This window comes from Peromyscus maniculatus, chromosome 2 (genome assembly GCF_049852395.1).
Source record: "Peromyscus maniculatus bairdii isolate BWxNUB_F1_BW_parent chromosome 2, HU_Pman_BW_mat_3.1, whole genome shotgun sequence".
NCBI lineage: Eukaryota > Metazoa > Chordata > Mammalia > Rodentia > Cricetidae > Peromyscus > Peromyscus maniculatus.
In genome coordinates, this window is record NC_134853.1 from 51,224,113 (window position 1) to 51,246,462 (window position 22,350).

Sequence of the window (22,350 nt, forward strand, 5' to 3'; positions counted from 1 at the left end):
CCTTACATGAGAAACAGATTCAACAGACACTATGTGAAACAATATTTATTAAGAATGATAATTTATAATTTGTCAATTTCTAAATGAACAGCAGGTGTAGATCATACAGCAACAGCCATATAAATGTTTATGTTTCTAAAGCAATATTCATATTTATTTGTGGTTAAAGAACTTACAGTTTGAATAATGAAAATCTGGACTTCTAAAGCTGCTTATGGATTTGGGGCTTTAAATTTTGCATTCTGGAAGAATCTGGCAATGTGAAAGTAATGTTGACCCTCTAATAATAATCTATGTTTTCTTTTTCCAGACTCTGCTGTCATACTTTATGTCCACCAGGCTTCGGGAAATCAGGCTCATCATCCTAATAACTTTGGCAACATACTGTTTTTGAATATATTCCCATTTCTAAAATGTTTTCATAGTATAAGATAGATGAGAAATAAAGACCTACCTGATAAAAAGTTCTCAGCTTTTCTCAAACTGAGACTGTGTCCCCAAAAGTTTGTCAAAATGCGTGTAAAATAATAGTTACCACTATTACCAGTTTGCTTTATATTTGGTGATTCCCAGAGTTTCAGATGTGATTACAGTTTTTTTTGTTTGTTTGTTTGTTTGTTTCAGGGTATCTGATCACTGACTGTAGGTTTTCAAATATTCAACATTTTTCTTGACTCTGAAACATTGAGCTACATTCACTGTGATGAAAGCATTTTTACTGTCTTTCCACTTAATATAATAGTAATTGAATTAATAACACAGTATATTTTAGAAGAAATGGTTTAAAAATGATTGGAAAGACTGAAGAAAAGATGTGGTGGAAAATACTTGCACTACTATTTATTCCGGTACTCTTGTAAATTTATTTGGTGTATTACTTTACTTAATGTGCTATTTTTATGGTGCTTGGATCCTCCTATATATCCTCATATAGGATCCTCATATATGCTAGCCGAGTACTTTAAGATTGAGCTATGCTCCTAGTTTTCTTCTTTCTTTTTTATTATTAAAATTTTTTCTATTAATTTTACATACTAATGACAAATCCCCCTTCCTTCCTCCCTCCCAGCCTCTCCCCCGCCAACCTCCCCTGTGCCATTCCTACCTCCTTCAAGGCAAGGCCTCCCATGGGAAGTCAGCAGAGCCTGGTACATTCAGTTGAGGCAGGTCCAAGCCCCTTCCCCTACACCAAGGCTGTGTAAGATGTCCCACCTTAGGCACTAGGCTCCAAAAAGCCTGTTCATGCACCAGGGATAAATCCTGATCTCACTGCTAGGTTCCCCTTAAGCAGGTCAAGCTACACAACTGTCTCACCTATGAAAAGGGCCTAGACCAGTCCCATGGAGGCTCCACAGCTGTTGGTCTACAGTTCATGAAGACATCAAGGGGACAGGGAGAAACTAGGTGCTAGGGAAGTTCACAGGAATCCACAAGGATGACCCCACCTTAGACTACTAACAATAGTGGAGAGTGTGCCTGAACTGGCTTACCCCAGTAATCAGACTGGTGAATACCCCAACTGTCATCATAGATCCTGCATCCAGTAACTGATGAAAACAGATGTAGAGATCCACAGCCAAGCACCAGGCTGAGCTCCAGGAGTCCAGTTGAAGAGAGAGAAGAGGAATTTTATGAACAATGGGAATCAAGATCATGATGGGGAAATGTACAGAGATAACCAACCCAAACTAGTGGGAGCTCCTAGTTTTTGAGATAAGGAAATAGTGAAATGCTGCTCATGAGTTTTACAGTTAGAAGAGGGAGATCTGAGAATGAAACGTGAGCAGTCTATCTCCAGGACTCAAATATTTGGGGCTTCCACATCATTCTTCTCTTTTAGCTAAATACATATACTGTATCTTAACATACCTTGAATTTAGATATAAGAATGGGTATATCATTTAATACTGGTTATTTTTAAATGATTAACATTATCATAATTATGTATTTTGTGGTTTCCACATATTGTACATGTGCTGATAAATTTTTAAGAACTTTTGATGCTGCCATATAAATCAAATCAAGGTAAACCAGCTCCAACCATCTAACCTATTATATATTTATTACTTTGTCAAGCTCTTCATATTCTCATATATTATAAATACCCCTATGCCTATTTTCTATGAATGTTCCATTAAAATTACAAAGCTTGTTTACCCTATTTTGTCCCTAAGAATTTGCTCATATCCCCATTGAAGGGCTTATATAATTTGCTAACTAAATTCTCACTTCTACAAAAATAATAACCACGTTTTCTGCTTTCTTTTGCTTTAGAATATTTTGAAATATTTTATATCTGGAATATATTTTGAGTCATAGCATATATTTCTTTGAATGTAATATTAAGGATGCTATGACTTCATCAGGGATAGGAATTTCCTGGGAAGTGGATCACATGAAACATGCCAATGGCAGGACTGCCATGGAAGTGAGTGGGTGACAGTGACATTGGAGGTGTCAATGGAGGATGAGTTAGAAGCAAAGAAGAGTCTATAAAATTTGTGAGGAAGTCAAATATAAAAAATAAAATAACCTACTACCAAATGAGTTTATCTAAAAATAGACAAATCCATGAAGGATCCTAATAAGTGTCTGAGTTTTGGGGGGAGGGGTAGAACAATTGGGATCATGGGTTCACTCTAGTAGAACTTTTCCTTTGTCATATTTTATTATTTATTTCTATTATTAGAGAGAATGTCAAACATGGATCCTGAAATTTTGAGGAGTCTGTCAGTGCAGGTAAAATTTTTTTCAAATTTTGTCAACTTAATGAAGCCAGTGGCAACAAATCAGAAGAAAAAGTGATCAATTCAATGAAAAGAAAAAGAATCAGGCTTGCAATTTACACCAATACCATTACATAAATGGTGGGAAAAGGGAGATGTTTTGAAATTCTTCCACAGTGGTCTTCACGTTATTAGATGACTGATGGCAATCAGAGGAAACAAATGGTTGAAAGGAGATGTCCACAATGTGTGTGTGTGTGTGTGTGTGTGTGTGTGTGTGTGTGTGTGTGTGTGTGTGTGTGTATTATCTATTGTTGACTCTGCAGGCCTGAATTAGAGACTGAGGTGGGGCTGTATAGAATCAGAGACTAGAGAAAACAGAAAACAAGTTCTTTAAGGTTAGGATCAGGAAAAAATGAGGTTTTCCTGATCTCCATGCAGTGAAATCCAATTATTAATGGGTCTAGTTGCAGTATTGAGCCCATTAAACCAATGCTTAAATATCTCCATGTGTACACTGATTGTTGACATTTAGTTTGATATCTATAAGGAATGTGTAATCTGATAAATGTATTTTTGATTCAATATCAGCAAATCTAGATTTGCATGTGAGTCAAAATAGATTCCAAGGGAATACATTGAACATAACCATTTTAAATAACCAAAACTATTGTACATTTAAATTGAATCCTTTTATTTTAAATATTCACGTTACAGGAATTCATTAGGCCCAAATAGAACATCATTATTTACACATCTAATAACTCCAGTGTCAAATCAGTGAGGTATTTACATTGAATATAGTAAATGTCACATAAGGAAGAGACATCTTACATACAGGCTCAAATTCTTTACACATTTACTTCTGCATTGGAATCTTTGTGCAGGTTGTAAAAACCATTAATTGCTAAACAAAATTTCACAAAATTGTAGCAGTCACATCATATAGCTATAAGCTTAAAAGGCATCAATGAACAGGAGCATACATTGTAATGGCATATTTTTAAGGGAAGGAAATTTCAAATGGCAATTCCAGTTTAATTTATGGAAAGTACAATTTCTCCAAATAGTGGAAAGTACAGATTTCCTATGACATCTTGCCTTTCATGGCTTATTAAAATATTTGCTTAGCTGCCACAAAGTGTTGTTACTTACAGGTAAACTCAATGAAGGGATGCATGCAGTATCAAACTAGAAGACCAGATCAGAGGTTTGCTGACTGTTACACACCTGCAGTGTAATGAATGGCATAGTTATTCTTTCCCACAACTGCAATATCATGAATGAATGGTGCAATGCAGTCATCCTTTCTGTGGCAGACTGGACTGCTCACACTTATGATATCATGACTGTTGTAGTCATCCTCTCTGAGGCTGGCTGCTCATTATGTGAATCAATGCTTTTCTTTTGGACTACAGCAGGACTCAGCTTCAGGATTTTGACTTGGAATAGTAACTAGAGTCAATTTTCTTAGCATTACACTACCTTCATTGTTGCTGATAAAATTAGACCTCAAAGAAGCAATATTCTGTAGATAAACAAATGAACAGAAAGCTAGGATTTCCATTGCTTTGATAACATAACAGTGAAATCACCTTTCAACATTATAAATGTTTATACTGGTGATTTGAATTACTGAAAGCTATGTTCTACCCATTATGTGTTATGATAAATGACTTCTCATATGGAGAGGGAGAGATTGGTCTACACATAGTACCTGCTTGAATTTAGGCCTTTCAAAAACACAAGTATATTCTGAAACAAATCAGACCAAATAAACAAAATGCGTGGACACATCCTTCCCAGAATGGGATCAGTTTTAATTTTAAAGATCATTTTGAATTATCAGCATGTAAAGGCATGACTCTATTGCCAAAATTCATACTCTTACATTTTGCAAATTACTAAGAAACAAAAGTTTTGGTCTACCATTCCCCCATCTCTGCTGTACCAATTGGCTGTGGTCTGGATAGTCTGTTATTGCTCAAGTTAGTGTAATGCAGGTCTGACTTAATGCTTCTCCCTCTTGGCAGTAGTACTGATTTGGCAGTGTTTCAAAAATGATAAGCCTTTCTTGATTATACAAAAAGCTGCCAGAATATTGTATTCATATAATGGAACTTGTAAAAATGACTTTTTCACATCTTCATGCTCTGACACATTAAGTTGCTATGCAGTCAGTGGTAAGATTTACCAAGAAATTGTTTTATTTATTGTAGCTAATTGCCAACAACTCCAAGAAAAAGTTTTCTGGGAAAATTTACAACACTATAATGCAAATTAGAAGAAAAACTAAAACAGAACAGTATTGCACCTTGTCTCAGGGGCTCATCAGCACTAAGACTCACATATCACTTCATAAATACTGAAAGAGGACTCTTGAAAGGATGTAAATCATGCACAGATTAAGACAAAGCTCTTGTGGAAGATGGCAGTGGAAAAACGCACCCTCAAACCTGCATGATTCATTACAGCATGCATATTTTCACTTACAAACACAACCTTAATATTATCATATAATATTTAACATCTTATTTCAAACATGCATTGGCTACTAAAATAAGATTTTAAAGAAAAACTGATGTTTGATATAAAATAATCATGTTTTCTCAGGTGTGAAAAAATACTCTACAAAAAAATAAGTAGAAAAGTGATTTCTGATCAATGTGTGATTTTATCTATAAAACCCTAGATGACTAATTAGTGTGCTTACAACAACCCTGTTGGATCTGCATCATAACACACCCAGGGCAAGTTAATAGCATTAATCAACTGGCACAATGCAATGTAATTCTTATAAGAAATAACATGAACTTATGAACTGTACATTTGGCATTAGATATCAGAGTATTTTAAATTTGCTTGAACATGACAATATCATAGTGCAAATTACATTACAATAATAAAACATACAATTGCTTTCAAAGTAGTTTATTCATTACTGATTCTTAAAATTTACATATTGGAAGAATTGGCACATTTTGTTTTAGTGTGATTGCTTTGCCCTCCATTCCTTGAGTATAAGTCCCTTTATGAAAATTACGTGAACTACTCAAGTGTTGGCTATGGTCTATATGGCAACATTGAACAGAATCAAGGTGATAGGCACATTCTGTGTTCTTCCTTTGTGGATCGTCACTATAGCTTTCTTCTTTAGCAGCACTTTATTCCAAGCTTTATATGGAAGGGTCCAACCCCTTACCAGTCATAGAACATAGCCACCTGGCAAAAAGCATGGAGGAAAAGTCTAGAGTATATGATAGCCCATATTTCTGATCAATTTCCATATTTATGAGTTTCTTAGGTGAATCTAATGACAGTCTGTCACATTTGGATAACAGAAGAGAAATCTGTGGCTCAGAAATGCTAGCAAATTACACCATAGGTGCTAAAAGCTAAAATGGACTTGATCATGAATTTACTTCACATTTTCTTGTTTCTTCTTGATGATTTCTTCTTTCTGCATGATGTAAACCTGGGTCTGAATTTAGACTTGTTATCCCTTTATCTTGTTTTTTAAAAGCACTTCTTCATCCCATGCTGGTACAGACAGGGAATAAACCACATTACTACTGAAAAGATAACTGAATTTTAAAAGTATGGTCAGTGTATTTATAAAAGGGGGTATGTTGCCTTTTACCTCCCCCCATACCTCCTTTGATTCTTAGGAACTCTATAAAACATTTTTTTTATATTGTCACACTCTATTATCCACATGATTTTAAGACACAGAAAAAGAAAAGGAAGAAAAACATAATATTGTCCCTTGATTAATTTTTTTAAAACAATGCATTAGAATCTGTGATAAATCATATGTTTTCTTATGGATAGATGGCTTCCAGTTTTCTGTAGACAATTAAGTAGTCTGGACTCTGGTCTCAACATAGTCCATGGAGATACATAATATCCTTACCCACATGAGCACTCATTTGGTGATCTTACATTGACAAGGATGTCATCTCAAGGGTTGTCTCAACTATGGGCTGAAGGGAGCTAATGAGGCTAGTTTGAGACAGGGGATACATTTTAACGTGCATGTATTTCTTACAGAATAAGGAGTCTTGGGTCTTGGACGTTAATTGAGTCTTTGTGAACCATTTTTGCCAAGCCTGATTATCTAGCTGCTACATCCTCATTAATCAAAATGGCATTCAGGCATGAGTAAAAAAGTTAACATGCTTCTCCAATTTTAGATTCTATAGAAATCACCTGCAACACTTTTTTTCACTGTTTGTTTTCACAGTTAAAACTCTAGCCTCTTATTTGATCTCCATTACATATTCAATTAATTCAAAAATAATCAGTTGCCTGAGAATTCAGTAAATATTCAATTTTTGAGGTTTTCTAATAAGATATAACATTTCTAATATCTTTTAAAGAAACAGAATTTAAAAAAATTAATATATTATCTTAAATATCACTCTTTTCTTACATGTGAAAATATTCCTTAAATCTATCTTTTTGGGCCATTGAACTTAAAAATTATATATATATATATATATATATATATATATATATATATATATATATATATACACACACATACACACACACAGCTGAGATTGTTCGTGTCAAAGCCCCATTTATCATGCAGTTAGCAGAGTCTTAATCACAGCCTGGCTAAATTATTTCATTTCTGCATCACTGAACAAATTAATTTCTGTTTAATGAGTTTATATCTTAACATTTTGACTCTTTCATTTTCTGTAATCTTTAGGAAAGGTAAAGGGAGGTGGGGTTCTCTTGTAAATTACCCTTAGCTGGTTCTGTGCCTAAGCCAGCAGTTGATGTGAAGTATTCAGTCAGGTTGTTGGATATTTCTAAATTTCCTCACCAGAAAATGATCTCTGAGAATGTATCTGCTATTCTATCCTTGGACTTTAGCTGTATGGACTGCTAACATGCTAAATTAATATTAATTTACAGATTTATCATAACAGTGAAAAAAAGAAGGCCTGCTTATTTTAGGAGATGTTATATGTGCTTAGTGAGGCAAGCTGTCTATCCACCACTGCCACAACCCAGAACCCCTCCCAGTACTTTCTAATTCCAGTAGATGTTACTGCATGTTTCCACACTGTGTTTGTGCATATCCCTTCTATTCAGTATTTGCCCTTTGATCGTTTAAATTTTCATCAATTTTTGTGAGCTTCCAGTTAAACACCAAAAGATGTTAGAGCTGAAATTTGGATATGTTCTAAATTTCTCTTATTTTCTTTTATAACTGAGAGTGTACCTTAGTGGTGGAACACTCACACACATACACATAAATATATGTATGTATCATGGTCTATTATTTTAGGGGTGCATTCATTTGTTTGTAAAATAGGCTACCCCTATTATACATACACAGAACCTGATACTAACAGAGATGCTCAAGCACAGCTCAAGCACAGCTAGTGAATAGCATAGCTCACATTTAATTTTGAATTCATCATTGTGGACAATCTACAGTGTTATAACTTGTTGCCATATCCTAGCTATCACACAGGCTTCTGAGACCCAGAAAAGCAATGGGTCAAGCATGTTGAATGGTTTGACGGCTGCAAGAGATCCTTATGACTGTCTACCCTTGTTTTTATTCTGAAAAATAAAAAAAAGCATTTAAAAACTAAGGGAAAGAGTAAAAGAAAAATTCTCCAGGTAAACAGCTAGAAATGGTAAATAGTTTGTCCTAAATCATAATGTTAGCTGAAGAACAGTACAACTGTGCAAGACATAATCAACCATGTGGAAAATCTTGAGTTATGAAATACAATAATACCTAACAATATATCTAAGAAGATTCCAAGTTAGCTAAAAATGGCAGTATCTTATGTCTGTATTGTTCCAATATAGAATGATTTCTATTTAATAAGCAGGACAGAGACTACCAAAACTAGCAACATGTCAGAATTGTCTAGGGAGTTGTTAAAATTGTGGACCTAGGGCAACAATGTCATATATCATAACGATATTTCAAATCATGTAAATGATTCTTATATCATTGATATAGGGAGTCCCCAAGGCAGATGTGAGTCTGAGAACCCCTGGCAGGCACAGGATAATTTTGTACTAATAGCATGGCTTCTTCCTTATTCCTTCTTTTTGATTCTTTGTTGGAGTGGTTCCACTTGCATGGAACAGGGATCAGTTGTCAGTTATGAGTAAATTCTCTTACAAACTCTAGATCACATTGCTTGGGAACAATGCTTTTGTGTAATGTTTTAAAAATTATTGGTAGGGAATTTCATTTTAAAGTAAAATACATTCAAAGTATGTTAAATGAATGAACATTAGTTAGTCATGTGTTAAAAGTATAAAATTTCTAAATAGTACAGAAAAATCTGAAATGTTTTAGAACAGGGTTCAGTATATGGTTGATTTTCTACAGGAAATCAAGTTCTCAAAAAAGTGTGTTACAAAGGACCTAAGAAGAAGAATATAAAGGAGAAAGATTAGTTAATTGAGCACTTGCTACATTGTGAGCTTCAGTAAAGAAGCAAGATTATGTTCCTTTCATTATTAGACTAACCAGTTTCATGCTTTAAATATTTATATATTTTTGTAGAGAAATAAAAAGAAATTCTATGTAGAGTATTAACTTTCAAAAATATTTCTAGATAGTCAAGGAAATTTGAAATTCAAATTTATGCACATATCAATTTAGGCCTTATATTAAAGAGCAGTGGTGCTGAGGGAATCCTTACAGACATAGTCATCCATAGAGGTTAAGTTACTTTCTCAATGCTACAATTTGTTGCAATGATAGCCTAGGGTAGAATTACTTATATTTCTAGTTTAATAGTGTGTCTCCCATTTAGACTCTATTAACTGTTTATGAATATGGATGGTTGAATATGAATTACAAAGAGAGATCACACTTTGGATAGTAGCAGAGTTTACTCATTTTTAAAATACCATAAAATCTCTGGAGGAGAGATGGCCACAATCAGAAATCACCTGACTGACTGATGTTGGCAATATTTTCAAAATGCAACAAGTGCAAGTAGCAAAGGATGAAGAGTATAACTGTTTTCTCGCCTCACAGTTCGATAATATATATTTGCTTATTGTGGTGCTTCATTTTGTATCCTCTTTACATAATAATTTCTTTTCTACTAGAAACAGCTGAAGAGTAGAATATCAACAATTTCCAAATCTAGCTTAATTTTTCTTAACATTCTATTTCTTTTGGGTTCTTTTTTAAAAATTTTATATACTTGTATGAGTATGTATGTATGTGTGCTCTGCATGTATACCTGCATGTCAGAAGAGGTCATCAGATCCTATTATAGATGCTTTGAGACACCCAGAAGGTTGCTGGGAATTGAACCTCTGAGCCATCTTTCCAGGCTCTCTTTTGGGTTCTTAAAGCATGATAAGAACTTATACTGTCTGTTTTCTCTATCCAGGGAGCAAGGGGAACAGTAAAGTTAAAATAAAAATTATCTCCATTTAGCCGGAAGAAGCTGGTATTTTGACATTAAAAGTATTTTTCATGCCCACTAATTTTATTAATGTAATTATTTATTAGGCATGTGTTAATAACCCCTCCTTGATCAGGAACTACTTATCCTTTAGCTTCTAAAGTCTATTGTATTCAGTAGCTTGATTGCAAATTTTAACATCCCCTTCCCTTGATATTAGAGTTTAGGAGGCGGCAGACATGATCAAACACAAAGTAAACATGGGGAACTAAACTTTATGAAACATTAATTCACATCAAACACTTTCTGGGTGAGTAACAGCCATGGAATCTAGTCTGAAAATAGACAAGTGAAAAAAATCTCAGTAATTTATTTTCTGCTTTTTTTTGTTCCTCTCTTATTTAATCTCTCATTAGAAGAAAGAATTTAAAGGCTCAGCAAATAATTCCTTAAGTAATCTATTATTTTATACCTCAAGGTTTTTGGTCTAAGCTCCACATATTCCAGGGCTATGCTTTTCACAGTAAGTATGAACCTTGTAAGCTGTTGCTACTTTGCTACTAAGATTTTTTTTTATAGTTTCTACTTTATATCAAGTCATAGCTGTCCTACAAGATATGGCTGTCATGTTTTCCTTCTTTAAATATGGATATGGATAATTCAGTACATGTTCTCATCAGTAAGGCTTAAAACAATTATTTACATATTCTTACTAATAAGGTCTGCAATAATTAATGATTAAATATTCAGAACACTGGTTGTAATGACTTTCTGCACTTGGAATGTAAATTTGTTCATCGTCTTTTTCGAGCCATTGTTTATTACCAGGCATATTATCTATCTTTATTATAACCAACAGCAAGCCAAATTGGTTGACTCAATCTATCTTTCATGTAGATATCCTTAAAAAAACTGTAAGTCACAGGATTTATTAAAAAAGTGGTCACTGGCATATCTTTTCAATGGTTATCTCTCACTTACACATAGAAAAGCTCATTCTTTCTGCTAAAGTTCAACTGGAGAAACATTAAATCAGAAAGAATGTCAACACTTAAGGTTTTTTTTTTACTATATATTTAAAAGTTGAAGTCCCAGAATATATCATCCTATGTGACAATGTTATATTCATATTATAGGAATTGGGACATATTTGAACAATAAGGTGTAGATGAGGTGGAGCCAAACATGAGATTAATAACCATAGGACCCTTAAATTCTAATCTCTATTATCACCATGTTCACATCTCTGTCTTTCATCATATGTCAGGAGTAAACAATGTCTTTATATCTAATTAATTCATAGATCAGAAGAGCTTAACTTACGAATATTGCTGTCATTTCTTCTGGTTAAATAGCTGGCCCATTCACTGTTCACTTGAAGTTCATACACTCATTTCCATGGCTTGGTATTAGGCTTTCAATGTACAGATGCACTAGTGGAATACTTGTTGCCTTGCCTTGGCTTATATTACTGGCATTTAGTTGTAGTTTCAGTTCAAGAATGAGCTCAGATTCATTGTCAACAGAAGAGACAACTGCCTTCAAGGCTCTTAGCATTCAGTTTAGCAATGGTGGGTGGAAACAATACTGAATGCTTTCCAGCTTTCAGAGAAAACACTTTCTAAGCTTCTCTTTGCATATTTAGGTACCTACATTTTATGGATCAAAAACATAATGAATAAATGTACATATATGAAATTGACTTTTAAACAAATAAATATATGATAGAGCCTTTAGGCACTATCCATGTATACAGACCCTTTCTTTATATATGAAACAATGTGTGGACAGAAGAAATAAAATCTATGGTGGGTCAAATGAGTAGAAAAACTTGCAATTCCAACACATGTTGAGTAGCTAAACAACTGGATAAAATTACTAGTAGTTTTTTTTTCCTTTTCATTAAATGAACAATGACTCATACAATCTCCATTGAGAGTTGTACAAGATAGAACTTATAGAAAGCTCAGTGTCACAGTCCCTTTATGGCAATGAAAACATGATTTAATTTTATTTTATTTCTGTGTTGGTTTGGGGCTGACAACATTACCTGTGTAATTATGTCTAAAAAAAAAATGAACGCAGGATCAATGTCTCTATTTAATTCTGAAGTCTTTCTTTGCTCAAATACTTCCCTTGCCAGAGAAGCTCATTCATTCACAGGACACACAGTTCTTGCTTACTGAACTGAAATTTATCTTCCCCAATAATCTATGTAGAGAGTGAGTGTAAATTCTGTTGATTGTAACAGGTAATAAGAAAATTAAAATGAGCCACAAAAGATCCAATTGGATGTCATCAGAACACTACATTTTCTGTAGATTTTGACCAGAGTAGAACACAAGCATCAGGAATCCTTTAGAGAATAATTTTCTGTAAGAGTCTCAGTATCTGTTTTTTTTTTCCCTCTAATCCACTGCATCTGCATATGTCCATCTACCTCCACTAAACTTACAGAAGAGAATTTCTGCAGGCAGCTGAAAGTTCATGAATAACATGCCCCAAAATTCAGTGCAATACTAAGTTTATATTGGTTTTGCAAAGCCCTGAATATCATAACAACATATGCTATGTAGGAATAATTTTTAAAATGGAATAAAAAAGATCATTTTCAATTAATAGTCATAGGCTAGATCTGTTCCTTTATTGAAACAAACAAAAATAACCCATGACTTTTCAATGCTGTTAATTAATTTATTTAACAAATACATATTGAAATCATACTCTGTGTCAGTACTGTCTGTCCCTTGAAAGTTCATACTTTATTATATTTAATGATATATTAGACCCATTGGTAATAATTTTGTTTAGTTTTTTTTAAAATAAGGATAGACCTTTCAAGTTTTATATGTATTCATTACCAAATATGGAAAAATAAAACTTTTAAATATGCTTGGGAAAATATTCAAATGGAGAAGTAATTAAAATTGTGTAAATGTTACCATTTATATAATCTATTTTTATTTGCAGATATTATTTTCCTTGTTATAGGAGGAAATTGTTTATTTTTACAACAATGACTATGCTCAGGACTTGAAAGGGGGCAATCAAAGCTTCTCTTAGCTGTTATTAGGCATTAAAAATATCACAAAAATTGTATGCCCCAAAATTCTTGCATACCTTAACTTAAAATGTTGAGAGTCTGCATTTGCAAAACAACTTAATGAAAATGAGTGTGAAGTCTAATAACATTTCTGCTTCATATCTTTCTTATTTACTACATGAGTAAGTCGGCCTTCACAAATATGGTAAACAGGTAAAAACTACATCAGTTAAGTCAATGAGGTTAAGAATGAAGTGATACTCTGATCCTTCTTTGTTAACATTGTTCAAGCTAGAATCTAGACATTATAATACTTGGTAAAAATCTTTCATATTTTAGGATATACATTTCCATTTCCCAAACAGTTTAAAGATCTTATTGATGCAGAAACAATTGAATCATAAATTTACTTTACAGGCACCTATAAAATGTGAAAAAGAATGTTTACAAATGAGAATGAAGAATAAATTATTTTCAGTGTTCATTATCACATATATACAGGATAATTTAAAACCAAATGGAGTGATTGCTAATTTCGAGCTCTTAAAAATTCCCATCAAAATATACATGTTGTTCAAGAGAGGGTGATAAAAATAAACTGTGACACAAAGCAAATTGTTTCTCTTCTTATCCTCACAACTTGAATGATGTTACATTATTATAATTCATTAAATGTGAAAATGATGGAAACTTTAATTCCAAAACCATTTCTCTAAATTACCAACAGACTTATACTCTTGATGCCTTTTTACATGATCACAAGCCAGGCATGCATGTGACTCCCAAAATCGTGGGAGGTTTACTGTGAAATCCTTCCTCCAGTTAAAGTAACTAAGGTACAACTTATTGTTTTTGTCAACTTCCTTCAGATACTTTGCCAACTCACTGGGAGAGTTATAATCTTCCACATGAATGAATGAATCAGCTGGAATATAATTCTCATAGTTTTCCCTAGACGGTCCCAGGACAACAGGTACTGAGCCAGCTAAAAATGCATTATAGAGCTTTTCTGTGATGTAATCTTTGTGAATTGAGTTTTCAAAAGAAAGATAAAATTTGCAAGTAGATATGGTGGGAATCAGGTTTTTATCGTTCACGTATTCTCCAAATGCTTGCCCATAGGTGTGGATTTCAATACTCTTGCTGAGCTCGTTATAATACTTGACCCTGGCATGCTCAGGGTTCCAGTTACTCACAACCCAGCACACCAACTTCTCCTTGCTTGGCACTTCGAACACAAAGGGGCTTGTGCTCACCGTCAAGAAGCCGTAAGGCACTTGAATATCTGAATCACGGCGATAAGTTAGTGTCAGGTTGAACAAGTGTTCGATGCCACTCTTTTGAGGAGTATGAGTGGGAGACTCTAAGTTCATCCAAATCCATTTCTGAAAGGGTGGCCTAGCCTGCTGAGGTAAATTAGTCAGATCCCAGCTGATGTCTCTGTGGTGTATCAGGACCGCGTGGGATTTGTTGTACAGTGAGCGGTCTGTTGTAAGATGGCACCCTTGGATGTTGAACATCGCTTGGCAGGATGTAAGGTCAAAGGTCTGCCCAAATGGCCACACCCACACCAGAATAGTGGTTTCATTAAAATAATCAGTTTTTGAGGAGAAGAAATTTTTCATTTTCAGCACAGAACTGGCAGACTCCATTGGACTGAAGACCCAGCTGTTGGTGGGTTTGATGTAAATGAGCAGACACGCCATGAAGCAGGCCAGGATAATGCAGACGATTAGAAATGGACGGAGAATGCCTTTGGATGTTGAGGTCATACTTTTTTTCTGCGGAAAAGAGAAAGACAAGGGAAGGTAAAGGTAGGAAAAAAAATGAAATTATAAATACAATTTAAGAGAAATATTAAGACTGTTGTAATCATGAAATCAACAGTAATTTCTTTCAGTATTAACAACCACTGTGAGAAATAGGTTTCATTTAGGCAGAAAACTGCTTTTAAATGGAAGTTTCCCAGAAACTCCAGCCTAGAAAGCATAAATCAGAATTCATTCTCAGCACACATCTTGAAGTCAGGTTAACCACTGCGTCAGTGATCTCTATACCTGTTCTGGTTTTGTTCATAAAAACATAACCTGACAAAACTGATCACCATTATTAAAACCACGACTGAGCTTATCAGTGAGTGTTACTCAATAAGATTTGCAAACATTTCCCAGTTGACATATTTGCTTGTTCACAACTATGCTTTAAAAACTTTCTTTTTAAGGAAGAGAAATGATGTGAAGTTGGGAGGGTAAGGAGGGAGATCTAGAAGGGTTTGGAGGATGGAAAAGAATATGTCACAGTATTGTGTATGAAATTCTCAAAGAACAAATAAAAATAAAAATGATAGTAACATACTTTTACAATCAGAGCAAAGTTAAGAGATTATTAAAGTTTTTGAAAAGTTCATATTTCTTTCTGGGCAAAAGTTTATTTTTACTCTTTATATAGAAATGCATCAAGATAGTCATGTGATGAAATGTGTCCTTGATACCTTCTTTTGGTAAATAAGCACATTAATAAATCTACTGTTGTTTTTCTCTTTGTATTTATACATTTCACATTTATCTGACAATTTTGTGTCAATACCCTTGTAGTGAACTTAGTAGTTAGCAGTATTTAATAATCAAGCACACTGTTGTCATTAGGACAAACTCTCATTTGTCAGGTATTAGGACTTCAAGCTTATCCTTTGCATATTATCATAAATAAGATTCTTAAAATAAAGATATAGATCATGGAGAAAAACATTAATTCATTGAATTTAGCTTGTGGTGAAATTGGTGAGCCTTTTGGCTTTGTGTGTGTATGTACTGAAAGTTTTTCTTTTACATTTAAATCTCTTTATGAATATGAACAAATTTTTTTTTTGTTTTTTTGAGATAGGATTTCTCTGTGTAGTTTTGGTTCCTGCCCTGAATCTTGCTCTGTAGACGAGGCTGGCCTTAAACTCATAGAGATCCACATGGCTCTGCCTCCCAAGTGCTGGGATTAAAGGCGTGCCCCAGCACTACCTGGCTCACAAGATTATTTCTTAATAGCATTTTTATAAGACCTCTGAAATTCATAGTTTTTTCTTAAATGATATAACAACAATTTCAGTGTAATACGAATCTTAAAAGGTCTTATTAATAAAAAAAATCTTGGGAGCCAGGTATTTGGGTGAACGCTGAGTGATCAGAGAAAACAGAACAAGCCACACCCAACCTCACCTTGCCAACTTCTCAGCTGATGTTTTCTCAGACTGAAATCCTCATCCGAATGGATCTCAGCTGAATTGCTGCTAAAAGCTTAAAAAGGCTCTAGTTCCTGGGCCTTATGCCTTGTATACCTTTCTGCTTCCTGCCATCACTTCCTGGGATTAAAGGTGTGTGTCACCATGCCTGGCTGTTTCCAGTGTTACTTTGAACTCAGAGATCCAGACGGATCTTTGCCTCCCGAATGCTAGGATTAAAGGTGTGTGCTATGTTTAATATATGTGGCTGTTCTGTTCTCTGACCCCCAGATAAGTTTATTGGGGTACACTATATATCAACCACATTTTAGAAGTATGACATATCTTAAAATCTTAATCAAGTATCGGGTATTATATATAGAATACTCTTACCTAAATTCAGGTGAACATTTGAAAAATCACATACACATAAACATTTTATTCACAACTTTTTAAAGAATATGATGTGTGAGTTATTAAGCTTGATCATGTGAGTATAAAAATTGTGGATATTGAATTCTAGAGCATTCCCTGTACAGAATTGCTGGAAAAATTACAATTTTCTCTCAAAGCTAGATTTAGTATCAAAGAAATTCACAAAATTTATATATTAAAATAATTATATATAATATATATTATATATATTATATCTAAGACCTATTAGTTCAACCTTAGTTTAGAGAGAAAATTGGGGAGAAATTATAAAGGAAATCTCAATATTTATAATAAAGGGATATTGCAGGCACTATGTTCCAAAGTTTATGCTATGTGAAAAAAAATACTTAGAAGAGATTTACAGGTTTGACAGTTCCCAGGGAACTGATTATTTGACAACACAAGACGCCTGACAGAACCATGGAACAAAGCTAAAGAAAAAAAAAACAGTAACACCAAAAAAGAAAATGAAGAAAATAAATATAGGAAAGACAAAACTCATTGATGTTAAGAGCTTAAATTTCAGGTGATTAGTAATATTACAATATCTGAAATATCAATATAAAGGTTATACAAGACAGAAAATAAGAAATCTAGGTTAAATATCAACAGGATAAATAATGAATGGCTTAAATGTAGATTAAAATTAGAAATGTCTATTCAGTTATTATATACTAATACATTTAAAGGACTTATAAAATAAATGATTGTGGTTTGAGCCAAGTGAGAAGAACAAATATTGGCATAAGAAAAAATTCCATTGAAGATGGAATTTATTAAAGAATAGAATTCATGAATAACAACTGAGAGCAAGCAATAGACCTAGACAGCACAAAAAGACTGAGACCAGTAATTCATTAATTAGGGATTGCTATCATATTTTTAAAAAAGGAATCATTTTAGAAAACATAAAATTAAGGATAAGTGATTCAATCATTACATGAATCCAATTACAATCTTACTAACAAAATATGTCAGAAAAGATATTTTCAAAGGTCAATTTCAGTTAAAAATCCAGACAAAATTTAGCAAAAAGAGATATGTAAATGTAAGAGAATGCCATTGCAGAATAAGTTTATGGAAGTCCATATACATGGGATCCTGGAGTCATGGAGTCAACATACATTTAACTGTTTGAAGAACTCCTCATGAGCGTCATGCTAAACTGCACTAACATGCTCTCCTGCACTAACGTGCTCTCTTGCACTAACATGCTATCCTGTACTAACATGCTCTCCTGTGATATAATCTAATCAGAGCTGCTCATTCTATGCTATCAGGTTACAGTGACAACAGCCTCCATTTAATAATTCAGCAGGGACTATTCAGCAGGGACTGCTATGTGTTTACATGAGCCACTCCTCATAGAACTACTGTGGAGAAGGCCATTGTCTCTTCTTCACAGATGAGCAAGTGGGGCAGAGATACATATTAGAAATAACTAGCTTAACCACTGAGTTGCTTTCTATAATCCACACCAAGCAAAATAATACATCAATAATCCATTCATATTGTACCTTGGGTTTCATTATCTGCCCTTTTTGACTTAGGGCTATTTGTTAACAGGTGAAATGTGGATCAATTTCTCTTATCAAGCAATATCTCATACTTATATTGTGCCTATTACTGTAGAGACCGATCTAAGAACTTACACTAACTCACATACATCAGCACATCTATCATCTCATATTACCATTTTACTAAGAACTAAACTGAGGCACAAAATGACTAATAAGCAGCTTGCCCATGGTTAGTCAGCCAAGAAGGTGCAGAACACACTTTCTAGTGCAGGCTACTGGCTACAGGTTATAAACACCTGAAGACCGTATTTGATGATCTACAGTTTTGCTCACTGAAGGCGGAATTTGCAATCATTGTAGTGATACCCTTGATAGGCTTTGCTTTCTTCACTGACAAACCATTACCATCTAGGCAGAGTAAGTGCTTAATAAGTGCTCCTCATGTTATGTGAATGAACGAGTGAACTACAGAGCTTCACACTAGTGTAAGATGCCATGTCAGGAACTGCGAACACAAACTATGAACTGAGTGTGAATTTGTGTTTACCTGTTTTCTCTATGAATGTAGTATATGCTTGTGTAGACAGCGAAAACCACTGAAGCTGACAGAAGTATCCGAACAAAATTTTGTTTTGGATTTTCTCCTGTTTCAAAGTTAGTATGCATGCAGTTGATGTTAAATGAAAATGATTTGATCACTAGGCAGAAAACAACACTGAGTTTGCTCTGGGTTCTTCAATTTCCCTATTTGGCTTTTTGCATCACTTGTTCATCTCTTTACACCCTCTACCTCTAATTTTCACTGATGTCAGGGTCAATTACTAAACAATGGGGCAGTCATTCAATAGCTCCTACCATGTACAGAGACTGTCAGAAAAGTTTGCTTCCTAGAGCCAAGTTGACATTCCTTTGACAGGAGCAGTTTTACTTCTCATAACTGAAATTCAGGTGAAAACCCAACACATTTTGATTTATAAGTCAAGCCAACCTATTTTTTTTAAAGCCTCTAAGCAGAGTGGCCATATAGCTCTCTCCAACAACAGCAAGAGTGTGTAGAATAAGAGAAAATGTAGCCATAAATCAGATAATTGAAATTTTTCAGTTATTCTCAATGGCCTTAGAAAGTGTGAGAGATGACAAAGACTTAAGCTTTAAAGAAGAGAACAGAATCTTTGGTAAAAATCATGCTTGCTAAGATTTGGTATAGGAAAACATTGTCCATTGAGAAACTGATTCTATTTTCCAATACTACTCTAATGAAAGATTTTTTTAAAAAAATGGAAAGAAATTTAAAATACAAAGCATTGTGATTTACAAATGTTAGATACATGTGCAGATATTGGGGGCAGAAATGAGAAGGTAAAGAAGATGGGAAGCTTCTTCAGACCTTGGTGATTCTACAGAAAGCATCTGTGTGTGAGTTGTTTGAGATTTTTTCAGCTAATATTCACCCTTATTCTAAAATTGAAAGGGCATGGATTAAATGTAGCACAGAATTCAACAACTGCCAAAAACTCTATGATAGAATCAACTTTTTGGGTGGGGCTTCCCACTTGGGCATTATCCCCAGGTGATGGCTACCACATTTTGTTGTCTTGCCCACATTATACTTAGTGTTGGAAGAGATCACCACTCATATCAGTAGGAGTTATTCAGTCAACATATTTTATCATCATTGTGTAGTCATAGTTACTTTAGATTGTGTGTGTGTGTGTGTGTGTGTGTGTGTGTGTGTGTGTCTGTGTCTGTGTCTGTGTCTGTGTCTGTGTGACATATCTTTTATCCTTGGTCAAAAGAAAAAAGTTGATCAATGCATACCTAACCCAAAAACCAGGAGTAAATTAGTAGAAAACTGATAGAGGTTTGAGGTCGTGGTAGTGGTTTGAGTATGTATAGATAGCCCCCACAGACTCATGTGTTTGAATTCTTGGTCCATAGGGAGTGGCATCATAGGAGGTTTGGCTTTGTTGGAGTAGGTGTGGCCTTGTAGGAGGAAGCTTGTCATTGTGAAGGTAGGCTTTGAGGTCTCCTAAGCTCAAGTCTTGCCAGTATGACATAGACGCCTGCTGCTGCCTGAAGATTGAAATTTAGAACTCTGAGCTCCTTCTCCAGCATGATGTTTGCCTGTACACTGTCATGTCCTACCATGATGATAATGGACTAAACTTCAGTAATTGTAAGCCACCCCCATTAAATGTTTTCATTTATATTAGTTGCTGTGGTCCTGGTTTCTCTTCATAGTAATAGAAACCCTAACTAAAACAGGGGCTAAGTTAAAAATAGTTTTAAAAAAATGATTGTCATAAGATGACCCTTTAACTTATTCTTTCTGAAATAAAGCTTGTAAAGTGTGAAAATTACATGTTTGTTTTTATATTTTTCTTACTCTATGGCAACAAATCAGAAATTAGAGTTCTTAGCCAAATGTTGTACAATAGCAGATCTTTTATGATATTTCTGTAGATTATTGTCATTTCTAGTTAGCTACACATTCACACAAAATTCTTTTGTAAGTTCAAATAAAACTGATTATTATGATTAATAATATCTAGATAAATTATATAATGCATTCCTAGTATATGAAGTTTCTGAATATCTTTAGGATCTTTTTATTGTTTATGGAAACGACTTTAAGGAACATTATTCTAAATATTTGTTGATTTTAACTATGTGGATAGAACTCATCTCCCCACTACCCCCTCTGTGGTCCAATACATTGAACAATGCAAGCCCTCACGCCGTATGCATGCTATAGAAGTGATAACTCCCTCAGCTGCATCCTGGTTTCCTATTGGACAATTACTTCTGCTGGGCAAACTTGTAGAGACTACAGAAAAAAAAGAAAAAAAAAACTTCTCTTTTCACAGGCATTGCTGATCAGATTGGGAGTCAGATTGAGAATGAAGGTATCTGGGTCTGAGGATCACAATGGGGATCCCTGGTGAGTTCTGGATTAATGGAGCTACTCTGGGCTCACCTTTCTTTGTTAATCTTCAGTCCCAAGAGTTATACTATAACCATCTAACAGTTTCACTTGTGTTATATTCATTATAATTGTTTTATTGGTTGAAATAGACAAACTAGAACAGACAAATGAACAGAACAATCTCCACTCTAAACAATCAGAAAGACCAATTTATATAAAATAGTCTCTACACCACTTATTTTCCACTCGAGATACAAAGTATATACAAGATATATACAAGTATATATCTTGAATCCTTCAAAAAATATATACATTGTTGAAGCAGGAATAAATCACATCACTTTGTATAAACACTCGTACTGACTCCAGGTAAAGCTTAGGGATTTAGTTGTGCTATGTACAGTGAAACTATTATATGTATGATGAACTCAGAGAACATTTCTCTTTCAATATTAATGTGATTTGCTAATAGCATCATATTAGTTTGAGGTTACCCAAAGTCCAAATAATATAAGTTTTCAGGATTTTTTTTTGTTTTGCCTTTTCTTATTTTGCTTATCCCACATCATTTTTTAACACTAAGAACACTTTAAAAAATAAAATATCATTCTTTCATTGTATACCAAATTAGATTATGTTCTCCCTTATACTATAAAGCTGTGTATATTCATCACTTCTCTTTCAAGGTCCTTTGGAACTTCAAATTGTGTTGAGCCTTTCTCATGGGCATTATTGATTTTTAGTTCCCACAGTTCTCTATATTTGATATGGAGCTGCATACCTCCTGTCTTGGGAGAGATGCTGTTTACTTTTTAGCAACATGACACTGGTTGATTTCTGGAATGCTCTCAAATTTGTGTCTCTGAACCTCTGTCAAATATCCTTAAATATAATCTCTGGTGTTCCCCTGGGAAAACCTTTGTTTTGCTTCCTTGGACTCTGGGCAACTTTCCACTGAAGTGCTCCAATAAGGATGGGGTCACCTGCTTTCCCCAGGGTCACCAGTGCTTTTCCTGAGTCTTCTTCAGAGTGGTTCCCATAGTTTTGTGTTTAGGCAGCCTAATGAATGGCTTTCTTTTA

The 22,350-nt window shown here is 34.3% G+C and overlaps 1 protein-coding gene across 3 annotated transcripts in view; it reads right to left on the bottom strand.

The window, feature by feature from the left end:
• Positions 1-3,396: 3,396 nt before the first annotated feature.
• The window catches only part of Fut9 (fucosyltransferase 9), a 194,476-nt gene continuing 175,522 nt past the window's right edge, over positions 3,397-22,350 (bottom strand). For all 3 annotated transcript variants that reach the window (XM_015997917.3, XM_015997916.3, XM_076564015.1), the window contains one exon: positions 3,397-14,959. In XM_015997917.3, the coding sequence (XP_015853403.1) occupies positions 13,871-14,950 (1,080 nt within the window). In that variant the 5' untranslated portion in view covers positions 14,951-14,959 and the 3' untranslated portion in view covers positions 3,397-13,870. The remainder of the gene's footprint in view (positions 14,960-22,350) is intronic.